The sequence below is a fragment of the Balaenoptera physalus genome, assembly GCF_965194825.1.
Source record: "Balaenoptera physalus genome assembly, chromosome: 2".
Lineage (NCBI taxonomy): Eukaryota > Metazoa > Chordata > Mammalia > Artiodactyla > Balaenopteridae > Balaenoptera > Balaenoptera physalus.
The window spans coordinates 89,403,088-89,415,937 of record NC_138883.1 but is presented as its reverse complement, the minus strand read 5'-3'; the positions used below and the strand labels follow the sequence as shown (position 1 = coordinate 89,415,937).

Below are 12,850 nucleotides of genomic sequence, written 5' to 3'. Positions count from 1 at the left end.
TTAGTGGTCGAGGAACTTGTCTGAATTTCTTGGGATGAAAATCATTCCCAGCAGGTCGCTGGTCTCATCTGGGTGCAAGGATAAGTCATGTTTCTTCTGCATCTTTTCAACACATTGACCTTGCAACGTCTGCACGTGGAAGCGTCTCAGAAGTGTGACCAGGGTGACCTTCATCATCACCATGGCAATGTATTTTCCCGCACAGGCCCGGGGCCCAAAGCCAAATGGCTGAAAGTACCTGTAAGGAACCTAGGAAAATGATCAGACAATTAGCCAGAGAAGTAAAGCCTAGAGTCATGCATATCTGTTTGATTCATCCTGAAAACACTGTGAGTCAGAATGCTCGGTTTCGGTGACTTGGCCATACTGCTCCTTCATGGAGAGGAATGACTGTAACTCAGATAAGCCTCTTTCTCCCTCCAGTTTGATTCACCCTTTGTGATACGGACACAACTTCAAACAATCCCCAGTTTTGCTTTTCAGGTAAATATTCAACTAGCTCTGTGGGAAGGCCATGGCTTTACTGCTGTTCTGCCAGTCATTGAGGCAAAGATTTTTTTTGTGCCAGGCCATATAACATGATGAAAAGGACTAATTTAGGCAAACTTGTGGATTCCCCACCTATTAGTGCCAAGGATCTAAATATTTTTAATCCCCGTTTGGGCTCACATAGTGCCTGGCACATAATAGATGCTCAATAAATTGTTTTTGACCAATTACCAACATGGCATGGGTTGCTTATATAGAAATGGAATGAATTAGAGAACTGGTTTAACTAAGATCATATCTCTTCCCCATATGCAAATGGAAAAAGGGAGCACAGCGGGAACTATTTGGATAATTCAGGTTAAAACAAATCATTGCCTAGAATTTGACATAATGGAGGCATAATCACCAGTACACTTCAGTTATAGAAAAAGAACAAGATGAGGCTCTTCTAATTACCAAGTTCTGTTTAGAATGGGGCCTAGTGCTTGTGGGGCCATTTGGGAAACCAAAGGCCCACTGCGAAAACCAAATCTTTTCTTCTCATTTGATTTCCATCTGAAGCAGAAGTGGATTTCCTTGACTTAGATGATGCTACAGCTGAATCTACATGGTGACAAGGTGATAAGTTTAAATGGAAATATGGGTTGGTTAAACAAAATTCCCCTCATTTTAGGCAAATTAAGGGCCTGAATTGTTCACCTTTTGACATATTGTGTGGCCTCCATGAAGACGTTCCTGAGAGCTGGAGAGCCAGCCTCCTTGGCTTGAGGACAGACATGGTGGCCATGTTCCAAACTAGGGGAAATGTATTTTCCTGGTGAGGTGTGAAGAGAATGAGTAAATAGAATGAAATATACATGGTGCAAAGACAGAAACAGAGAGGATTTAACAGTTGATGTTTTCAAGAGTGGCAAACTTAGTTTTAAGGAAGGGCTCTTACATTCTTGGCAAAGTTTTCAAGAGTAAATTCATTGGGCTTGGGGAAAAACTCGAGTCTATGCATTCTTCCAATATTCAGGATAATGTTAGTCCCCTTTTTCACTGGGTAGCCATCGATGACATCATCCTGTAAGGCTTTGCGCATGACCAGGTCCAAGACAGGCTGGTACCGCATGCTCTCATAAATAAAGTTTTCCATCACTTTTAGTTTTTGAATATCATCATTCCTTATGTCTCTTTCACCTGTAGAAGAAGATAAAATAGTCAAAGCTCAGGTTAGTTTCAATATACGATCAGTATTAAAAATACTACACTTTCGATAGAACAGTTTTCTCTTGGTTGAAAAAATTTATGTCTATAAGTCTAATGTAAACCAGCAACCTGGGTAAAATATCTTATGTTTGGTCCACAGAGTATCTTATGAAAATTCAGATTTGAAGTCAATTTTCTTAATACCTGGGGTTTTCATATTAAAGTCTAAATTTCTAGAAAAAAAAAAAAACAGGTAAAATTGGACCCACATCCCCACATGGCAACAGTGAGCTGACATTGAATGGCTGATGAGCCCTTTAGAGGGACACCGTCTCTGCAGCATCATGTAGACCTACCCAAACTGCTTCAAACATTTACTTGCTGCCTTTGGGGTTCTTGAGTTTTGTCTCCTACTCTAAATTCTAGACGGCATTCATTCCTTTTCTAGTCAAAGTGAGATGGTAAGTTTAATCAGGTTCAAAGAAATTTTCTCTTCTGGTATCCTGTGCAGTCATTTGTTAGAAAATATCACTGATAGTCCCTCTTCGTCATCTCATCAAGAACAACCTGGTGTGGTAGTGTGGCAAGAACCCCCTCTCCCCACCACAACAAAAGGGGTGCCTCAGATCAGCCCTGGGTGAACTGGGGATTGACGGATCCCCCCGATGTCTCAGGTTGGCCTCACACTCGTCAGAGAGGTTCAGATTACTCTCAGAATTGGCAGAACTTCAAAGCATCCTCAAATGGGGTATCACTTCTGCAGAATCAAAATCAACCCAGGGTCCTGAGGCAGCTCTGTCTCCTGTACAACTATGTTATTCAGGAGTGGTCTCACTTAGTCAGAGAGCTCTAACCACCCAGCCCCTCACATACTGCTCTCTGTACACTTAAGAGTTTAATGGGGTGTGTTTATCTGGGGTGGGGAGGTAGAGGGTAGATGATGGAGTAGGTAACCAAAGGTGTACCCTTGGAATTAATTACCAGGCATGCGGGTCTAGAGGGAACACGTACACATGTGCTAGTGGTTGTTTGGGCTTTCCATCTGTGCAGAGGTCTGTTGAAGCATCAAGGGAACATCATGGGGCGCAAGCACTTTTCACCTCTCAAGGAAATTGTATTAAAGGTTAATGATCTCAAGAGCAATTTCCCCTGTGTTGCCTGTACCCCCATCATTCTGTGACTCTCTCTCTCACTCCACTGAGCTTGTTTCTTGAATTCTATTTTTCTCACGAGACTGAGAGCCCCAGGACTGCAGGGATGGCACTGGCTTGTTCACCGCGGTGCCCTTGCACCTGGCACAGGACCCATAACCTGAAAAGGGTGCTTGAGAAAACATTCCAGAATTTGAAACCCGGATTTCATTCTGGCTCCTTGCTATCTACCTTCCTAGGCAGTGGCCGTCTTATGGCAACACATCTGCAGAACACTTTCACATATTTAATCCTTGTATGAAATTTCCCCATGTCATCTGTTTCAAGCAGCACTCAAATGGTTTTAAAGATAAATAAGATAAAAAGTTTAAAAAATACATGGTGCCTTTTAACAACAAAATAGGTTGTTTCACAGAGACCTGTAAGTTAAGAAAGAAAAATCTATATCATTACTGATACCCCTTCGCATGTGTCTGAAATGTGTTCCTAAAGAGATTACTTATGTGAAGCACATTCCAAATAAGGCATTCTGTTTTCTCCAGAAAGCAATTCTGACTTATTCTGAATGTGGCAGTGTCTCCAGGGTAGGGTGGGGATATCAGAAGCAGTGGCAGAGTGATGCTGAAGCAGAGGCAGAGGAGGGAGTGGGCAGAGTTGGGAAGAGCTGAGCAGGGACCTGGAGGCTCTCCTGCAGAGGAGGAGGAGAGGGTGGGGGAGGGAAACTGATCGCTCCCCTGCCTCTGCTATCATCACCCTTTCCTCCTCCCTCTGCCACCACCTGGAAGAACGGGCTGCTTGAAACCCAGAAACACTGCAATAAATGATAGCCATTTCCCTGGGTGGACCCTCAAAAGCCTTTTGTCACTGATAAGGTAGCAAATCCTTGTGGATGATCCCATGTTTTTTTAAACACAGACAAATAGAACCGCATATATGTGTTCATGTGCCCATCAGAAAAGACCTTGAAGAATACACATCAAAATATTAACAGTGATTCCCCCTGGGGAATGGGAAGGAGAGCGGAAGAGATCAGGAGATAGTACTTTCTGCTTTATACATGTCTCTATTATTTGGAGTTTTTCCACTGAGCATGTATTTTTTTATATTAGGAAAACACAGAAACCTGTCTGGCGTAATGAAAATATGACACAATGATTTGCTTTATTGTTCTCTGCGTGGATTCCAGAAAAGATTTTTGACATAAGAATTTTAGGACATAGTAGCAGATATTCAAAAGGGATTATTTTCTAATCTCTACTATTTGTTTGATAAATTCTTACCAACAACAGTCTGGATTTCCTTCAGTATTGCTTCTTCAACCTGGGGGTGCTTTGCAATGAGAAGCAGCATGAAGAACACAGAGATGGACATGGTGTCCGGTGCTGCGATCAGCATTTCCAGTACGCACTGGTTCACATTCTCTCTTGTCAGGTCACCACGTTTCTGAACAATTGAAAGTGGGAAGAAACTTTGGCAACATGAATGAACGGTTCAGAACAGGAGGGGAGGTGGCACTCAAGGATTAATAACCTCAACAAAATGAAATCATAGAAACTATGTGTCTCTGGGACGGATGATGGACATTTGCATTAACAATCTTCAGCTCAAAGCTGAAGAACTTAACCAAATACCTATGTGTTTAGTGTCTTTAGACTCCCCAGTTTACATATTTTTATTGTGCAGAAACACAGAAGTTTCGGTCTTAAAGGTCAATCTTACCTGATGTCTAATTGGGGGCTATTGGATTAGGCATTATAGAAATACTGGAGCATATAGTCAAAAGCAGAAACATGCAACAATTAACAGGAGAGAATTTTTAGACACTGATACACAAACAGTCATACACATATGTTGTATGGGAATTATGGGTAGTTCAGGTCTGTACCTCAGCCAAAATCAACTCAGTGGCAAAATCCATAGAGTCTTCCAGTTTCTCTGCTATGAAAATCCTGCGTCTTTTTTTTTCTACCAGAATTTCCATTTCATCTTTCAACTCCTTGCTGGAAAAAGCAGTGAAAATATTATCTACTTGTACACAGATATGACATCTAGATAAATGGATTTGTTTGCCATGTTTAAAAATAAAATGATCTGCTTTAGTGGAAGCCATTAGTGCTCATGAATAACTGAATTTATACTTAATTCTTCACAGATATCCTTAAATTACATACACATTATATCATGTTAAGGAACCAGAGTTAGCCCAATTATCTCGGCAGTGGTAGCAAAATCAAGGCTGTAACTGTAGTTAAGGGTTGAAAACTGGTACCAAATGGCTAAATCCAATTATGTTTTCTGCTATTTGATTGGGCCAGCACAGTGCTTAAATTAAACGTCAAAAACCAAAGCCAGTGAATGCCTTTAGCGGGAGCATGCACTCTCCAGTCTGCCATGGGCACCTGCATTTCCTGTGTCTTATATTCACCCAGCCTACTTTTTATCTTCATAGTCCCTAAGACTATTGAGTTTGAGGTTCCTCTTCTGCATAGGAAGTATTCTTCCTGATATTTATCTCATACCTTGCAGTTTCTGCCTCACAGTAACACTAAGTAAATATTTGTTGAACGAATGACTGGCTGCATCAGTATGCATATGCATTTTGACAATGTGGAGGAGGGAAAAGCACCTTGGATAAAGGGTCAGGTTCTGGTCCAGGTTGTTGTCGTTCCACATAACCTAGTTTAAGTCTCTGAGTCTTATGTCTCTTTTAAAGTGAAGGGATCAGGCTAGATGAACAATAAGGCCACCTTGAGATCTCAATTCTGTTATCTTTGACTTTGTCTTTAAGTGTATGCATTCACGTATAATTGTATTGTTCCCGCCAATCTCAGGGAACACTATTCTGTATTATGTTAAATGTACAATAAATCTTTCTTTCAAATTCTTGTTGGCACTGTTGCCTACACACTTAAATACTCTGTTGACCTAAATAGTCTCTGTGTTTACTGTAGTTCAGCAGGAAAGTAAGGGAGGATTCTTTAAGATTCCTCCTATTTTTTTTTTTAATAAATTTATTTATTTATTTATTTTTGGGTGTGTTGGGCCTTCGTTTCTGTGCGAGGGCTTTCTCCAGTTCTGGCGAGCGGGGGCCACTCTTCATCGCGGTGTGCGGGCCTCTCACTGTCGCGGCCTCTCCCATTGCGGAGCACAGGCTCCAGACGCGCAGGCTCAGTAGTCGTGGCTCATGGGCCTAGCCGCTCTACGGCATGTGGGATCTTCCCAGACCAGGGCTCGAACCCGTGTCCCCTGCATTGGCAGTCAGATTCTTAACCACTGCGCCACCAGGGAAACCCGATTCCTCCTATTTTTAAAAGTTTTTTTGGGCATCTCAAGGAAGATGTTTAAACATTCTGAGAGCTATTCTTCAGGGTAGTATTTTCATTGTGTCCTTCTAAATAAGGATGCCTACTGTTGTGTATCTCTGTGAGTATGCTTATAGGCACACACACACACCATTCCAAATATACAGCAGGGATATATTCACATTCATTCATTCATCTACCCATCCATTTGTTCTGCAAATATTTGTTGAGTATCTCCTACACTTATTCAATGGGGGGCTAGAATGCTCATAGCATTCCTACCTGACCAGTGGCCCCCAAATGGTCTGGGATGTATTGAAATGCCCCTAGACTTTGAATTCATAGAGAATTTCTTGATAGAGCTGCATCCATTTCTAAGCATCTACTTCCTCCCTGGGCCAGATTCAGGGGCCTGTGAATATCCACTGTGTCCTCCTATTCAGGTTAAGAGTTGCTTCTGCTTAAATGTATGTATTTGAATATGTATGCCATTAAAAACTAGGAGAACTGAGATCAAGGGCAGTTTCTAGGAAACAGGAAGTCTCTGACTTACAAACTTGTATTACAAGAATGCCTCTGTGAGTCTGTTGTTTGGAACTCTGAATGTACTTTATACCAAAATAATGGTGGCTAGGTTACTAGTCCAGGCCACAAACACCTATTTAATGTATTCTGAGGCTGAAAAGCCTTACACTTGACAAAATAAAAAGTAGAAAATAATACTGCTCTAATATTGGGAATTCAAAGAGGCATAAATATACAATTGAATAAATAGGGAAGGAAGCTGATGTCACATAATCCTTTCAATAAATATTTTTAAAAAGTATTGGTATGATAAAGACAAATAGTCTATGATCTCACTTATATGTGGAATCTTATAAAAACAGTAACAAAAACAAAAGCAAAAATCCCAACCTCATTGTTACAGGGAACAGATTGGTGGTTACCATGGGGGTTGGGGGTTGGGGTGGATGTGAAATGGGTGAAGGGGGTCAAAGGTACAAACTTCCTTCCAGTTATATGCTCAGTAAGTCATGGGGATGTAATGTACGGCATGGTGACTACAGTTAATAATAATGTGTTGCATATTTAAACGTTGCCAAGACAGTAGATCTTAAAAGTTCTCATCACAAGGAAAAAATTTTGTAACTATGTATGGTGAAAGATGTTAACTAGAGTTAATGTGATGATCATTTCTCAATATATTCAAATATTGAATCATTATGCTGTACACCTGAAACTACCGTAATGTTATATGTCAATTATGCCTCAGTGAAGAAAGAATTGACGTTATTGCAGGGGCATTGTGGAAGGAGATTAAAAGCTTTCTCTAGGTCTTTACCGTAGTAGGAGATAAAAGATATAAACTAGTTCATTAACCATTGGCAAATATTATGTAGAGATGGAATGTTGCTGAGCTAAATTTAAAGAAATCAAAGAGAAACTGTTATACAGTTAAACTGTTATACATAAATTTATATGGGCCTTCTGACCATAACAAAGTTAAACTAACCTCCAAGAACTATACAGTGAGACTCTTCAGACTACCACCAAACCTGACCACAGTGAAGGGATGAATCCTTTATCTTATTGGTTCAGATCACAATAAGCTAAGTGAAATGTATTCAATATAAAGAACCAAGTGTCCAAATCATCTGCCTGATACTCACCAACCACTTGAGAATATATAAAGCAAAATCAAGTTGACGTCCTCCCTGGAGACTAATATTACTGAATTTCAAAATACACAAACAGGATAAAGTTGGGCCTTTAAACAAGTTTGGGAAATTTTAGAAATGAAGAATTTAAGATAGTCGGGTACATCTGGGGAAGATATGAACTGTGGGATGGGGAAAGCTACCATATTTATTGCCTATTATATGTCATGCTCTTTGCTAATTGCGCTACATATAGGATCTCATTAACCTATATCCCCACCCCAGAAGGTGGGTTATATTTTACTTTAAATAATTTCCCAAGGCCATATGGTTACTAAGTGGGAGAGACAGGATGCAAACCAGGTCTATCTACCTCTAGATCCCTTGGACTTTACACTGGTGTTTAGAGGTGGCACGTATAGTGGCTGGCTACTTACACTCTAAAAACCCATTATTATCCAATAGGCCATTAAACATTTGTCCAGTCTTCTGCTAGACTAGTCTGAGACCAAAGCAAAGCCACTCAATGACAATTTTAGGGTCCCCGAAGATACATAACTAAATAAACAACACATCTCATGAACGTTCATCATGAAAAAATTCTTTTGCAACTACTGTCAGTTCCTACAAGTTGAATTAAGTTAAATTCATTCAGAAGCAGCACAACAGTATGATTTCATGTTTCCATTTTTCTAGACATGTAGAGAGAATTTTGACAAATAATAATGATAGATTCAGCCAACCTTTCTCTTCAACTCAAAATACACTGCAGTGTCACAGTTCCAGAGATGGAGTTCTCAGCCTCCTAGGGGAAAACTGCCCTGGGCCAAAGGCTTCCTTTCCTCTGTGGTCTGGCCACATGCTGCCAAATTGCTATAAGAAGTGTTTTCATCAGCAACTTAATCAACAGCTCCCTGTGGTTCTGGAGAGGAGAAAGCTTGCCGAAGAGGCCAGCAATAGCTAAGACACAACACAAATCAATCTCACCGATAAATATTCCAAAATGTGTTACTTACACAGACTTTTCATACTTTCTGCATAGCCAAGAAATCTTAAAGAAGATGTCTGGTTTGAGAAGGAGAGCTTGCCATGCATCAAAATAACCCTGGATTTTAACCACGATGGCTCTTTCTGGAAAAACAGAAAAAGATCAGAGCAGATGAGCAAAAATGTGAGCCCAAGAACTGTACACTGATCAGAGAAAATCCCCTGGAGACTCTCCTACCATCTGGGACTCTAAGCAGGGCAAGGTTCCACCTTCACTGGGTGTTTCAGCCACATGAATGCCACCAAACAAATCAAGACCAATTTATTCTGCTTGTCTTCTAAATTGGCCAAGTTAGTTAGAGATTTGCCAGTTTTCAAGTCTGCTAGAGACACAGCCTAGAATCTCACATACTTCTCCTTGGCAGAGCCTCCAACTCCCTCCTATTTTCCTGACCATGGGAAATAAGAAGGGTACTAGTAATTATGGCCATTATGTCCTCAATTCTGGTACCTGGAAAGGCAAAAAGCCTCACCACTCTGCTATTTATGTTTCAGTCCAGAGTGTAGAATTCTTCTTGAAATCTTCAGTACCTTGTCCTGAGTCTCGTGCACAGTCAGCTCTTAATGGATGTTCTTGAACTAAATTGAATACTAGAGAAAAGAAAACCCCTGCTTTTTTCAAATTATAAACAAGGGAAGGGAAGAGGCATTTATTTTCAACTGCTAAATACCAGGATCAGGGTAAGGTGCTTTACAAAAGAGATTTCATTTAATCCTTACAGTCTTGCTAGGGGAGTGAGAATGTCATCATTGTGCAGCTGTAGAAGCTGCAGGTCACAGAAATGAAGAAGCTTGCCCAACACCGTAGAGCCAGTGTGGCAGGAAGTCCCTAGGCTGGAGCTCAGTTCTGTCTGACCTCAAGGCCATGTCCTTTCCTCTTCGGTGCACTGGGTCCCTCAGGCCAAATGAGAGTTTAACAAGGACCCAGTGAGCAGAGGGAAATACACATAAGTCTGTATGGGTTATGCAGGTTCTTAGACTGCAGTCTGCATCCATAAGTTAACAGAGAGCTGTACAATTCCCTTTGCTTGATCCCTCCTAAGAATCAAGGCCAGTGGGGAACCAAGGAGCAGGGACTTCTAAAATAGGTACCTGTCATACCTTAGGAGAGATGTGCGTGGAACAGGCAAACAGGACTTTCAGAGTCCCTGTGTGAAAGGGGATGAGGCAAGAGGCTGTGACTAATGTCCTCAGAGTGAATGGGACTCCCATCCTAATGTCAATCAGCTGGGGTTCCTATGACTCTGGTAAGGGATCATTAAAGAGCTGGGGAGATGAGGCGGGGAGAGTGGAGCAGAGAAAGGGAGGGCTCATTGCTTGTCTGCTTGTCCAAATGTGGTCAATCAGGGAGCAGGTGTGATAGCTCAGCTGGTTTGTGCAAGTGTGAAGATCGTGCCTTGTTCTTATGCCTGTGATGTTCTTCCCTCAGATCTGCACATGGCTCATGGTCACCCTTCATTTGGGGCTATTTTCAGATGTCCTCTCCACAGAGGCCTTCCTGACCACCCTTTCTCTCCACAAGAGCTTCGGCCTCCCTCTGACTTCCCCCTTCACTCTTTAGACTTTTGCCCTGCTTTGTTTTTTCTTCAAGGCACTTATTATTGCCTAAAATATTACTAGATAGTTACTTGTTTACCATACATATCTCTACTGGGATGTAAACTCTTTGAAGGCAAGGACTTTGTCTTGTCCACTGCTCTGTCCCCAGAACCTTAGCCTGGCATAAAATAGGCAATCAGTTAAGCATTAGTCGAAAACAACCCAATCAAAAAGTGGGCAGAAGACCTAAATAGACATTTCTCCAAAGAAGACATACAGATGGCCAATAGGCACATGAAAAGATGCTCATCATTGCTAATTATTAGAGAAATGCAAATCAAAGCAACAGTGAGGTACCACCTCACATCAGTCAGAATGGACATCATTAAAAAGTCTACAGGGACTTCCCTGGTGGTCCAGTGGTTAGGACTCTGTTCTTCCACTGTAGGGGGCATGGGTTCGATCTCTGGTTGGGGAAATAAGATCCTGCATGCTGTGTGGCATGGCCCAAAAAAAAAAATCTACAAATAATAAATGCTAGAGAGGGTGTGGAGAAAAGGGAACCCTCTTACACTGTTGGTGGAAATGTAAATTGGTGGAGGCACTATGAAAAACAGTATGGAGATTCCTCACAAAACTAAAGAAAGAGTGGCCATATGATCAGCAGTCCCACTCCTGGGCATATACCCAAACAAAACTATCAATGTAATTCAAAAAGATACATCCACCCCTATGTTCATAGCAGCACTATTCACAATAGCTAAGACGTAGAAACAACCTAAATGTCCATCGACATAGGAATAAAGAAGATGTGGTATATATACACAATAGAATATTACTCACCCATTAAAAATAATGAACTAATGCCATTTGCAGCAACATGGATGGACCTAGAGATTATCATATTAAACGAAGTAAGTCAGAAAGAGAAAGGCAAATACCATATGATACCACTTATATGTGGAATCTATAATATGACACAATTGAACATATCAATGGAACAAAAACAGACTCACAGACATAGAGAACAGACTTGTGGTTGTCAAGGGGGATGGCAGTGGGGGAGAGAAGGATTGGGAGTTTGGGATTAGCAGATGCAGATAATTATTTATAGGATGTATAAACAACAAGGTTCTACTGTATAGCACAGCGAACTATATTCAATATCCTGTGATAAACCATAATGGAAAAGAATATGAAAAAGAATATATATACGTATGACTGAATCACTTTGCTGTACAGCAGAAATTAACACAACATTGTAAATCAACCACACTTCAGTAAAATTAAAAAATATTAGTTGAATGAATGTATGAATCAATGAACACTGCTTGAAATCAAGTCAGGAGAAATTACATTAAGCTGACAGCAGCAGAATGGAATGAATCCACATGATTAATGTTTGTTCTTTTGTTGGCGGTAGAGTTGCATGTATGTGTTTAATATTTGTTTCTGTAATATAGTGAGGAAAGCAGTTTCTTGAGTGGGACATCTTGCCAGGATTGTTATAAATGCTAAGTGACAAAGTTTATGTGAAGCAACTTTTTATACTGCTTGGCACATAGTAGACACTAAATTAATGTTAGTTATCATCATTTCCAGCAGCAGCAGTACCCTCATCATCATATAGATAGAGTCAAAGTTTTCATATTTATTGGCTTTGTGAGAGAGGTGTGTATGTGTATTCATATATATATATAGTATGTATATGTGTGTATGTGTGTATATATATACGTATATATGTACATATTTATACATTGTGGCAAAAAGAATGGTTGGAAATGGTTAAATACATAGGTTTGGTGGTAGGATATATTTATGACCAAATCAAATGATCACATCTATTAAATTTCAGCCGTGGGTAGAATCCTATTTCCTAGAACAATGAAGAGAGATACAAAAGAAATAGAAGATGGCCCCTGCTGTGGATACTTATGACCTTATAAGTGAACAAGGCAGACATAACAGGAAAAATATTTGGGAATACTTAGAAGGGTTTAAAGAAGAGCAGTATGCAAAAGAGTATATCTTTCCTTGAGTCCGTTATCCTTCTCATGCCCTGTTTAATAAAGGGCTGAATGTCAAGTCATAAGAATGAAAATTTCAGGGCTTCCCTGGTGGCACAGTGGTTGGGAGTCCGCCTGCCGGTGCAGGGGACGCGGGTTTGAGCCCTGGTCCGGGAGGATCCCACATGTCGCTGAGCGGCTCAGCCCATGCGCCGCAGCTGCAGAGCCTGCGCTCTGGAGTCCGCGGGCCACAACTGCTGAAGCCTGCCTGCCGCGGCTGCTGAGGCTTGCGTGCCTGGGGTCCGTGCTCTGCAGTAGGAGAGGCCACAGCATTGGGAAGCCTGTACACCGCAATGAAGAGTAGCCCGTGCACTGCAATGAAGAGTGGCCCCTGCTCGCCACGGCTAGAGGAAGCCCGCTCACAGCAACGAAGACCCAAAACAGCCAAAATAAATAAATAAATAAAT

The 12,850-nt window shown here is 41.1% G+C and overlaps 1 protein-coding gene across 1 annotated transcript in view; it reads right to left on the bottom strand.

The window, feature by feature from the left end:
• LOC309655172 (aromatase) overlaps nucleotides 1-12,850 on the bottom strand; it is a gene marked incomplete at its 3' end in the record, with an annotated part of 202,801 nt that continues 189,951 nt past the window's right edge. The window contains exons 5-9 of the mRNA XM_082450137.1: nucleotides 8,808-8,922; nucleotides 4,717-4,831; nucleotides 4,112-4,274; nucleotides 1,430-1,671; nucleotides 1-249 (exon numbers count right to left, since the gene is read on the bottom strand). Coding sequence (XP_082306263.1) covers nucleotides 1-249; nucleotides 1,430-1,671; nucleotides 4,112-4,274; nucleotides 4,717-4,831; nucleotides 8,808-8,922 — 884 coding nt within the window. The remainder of the gene's footprint in view (nucleotides 250-1,429; nucleotides 1,672-4,111; nucleotides 4,275-4,716; nucleotides 4,832-8,807; nucleotides 8,923-12,850) is intronic.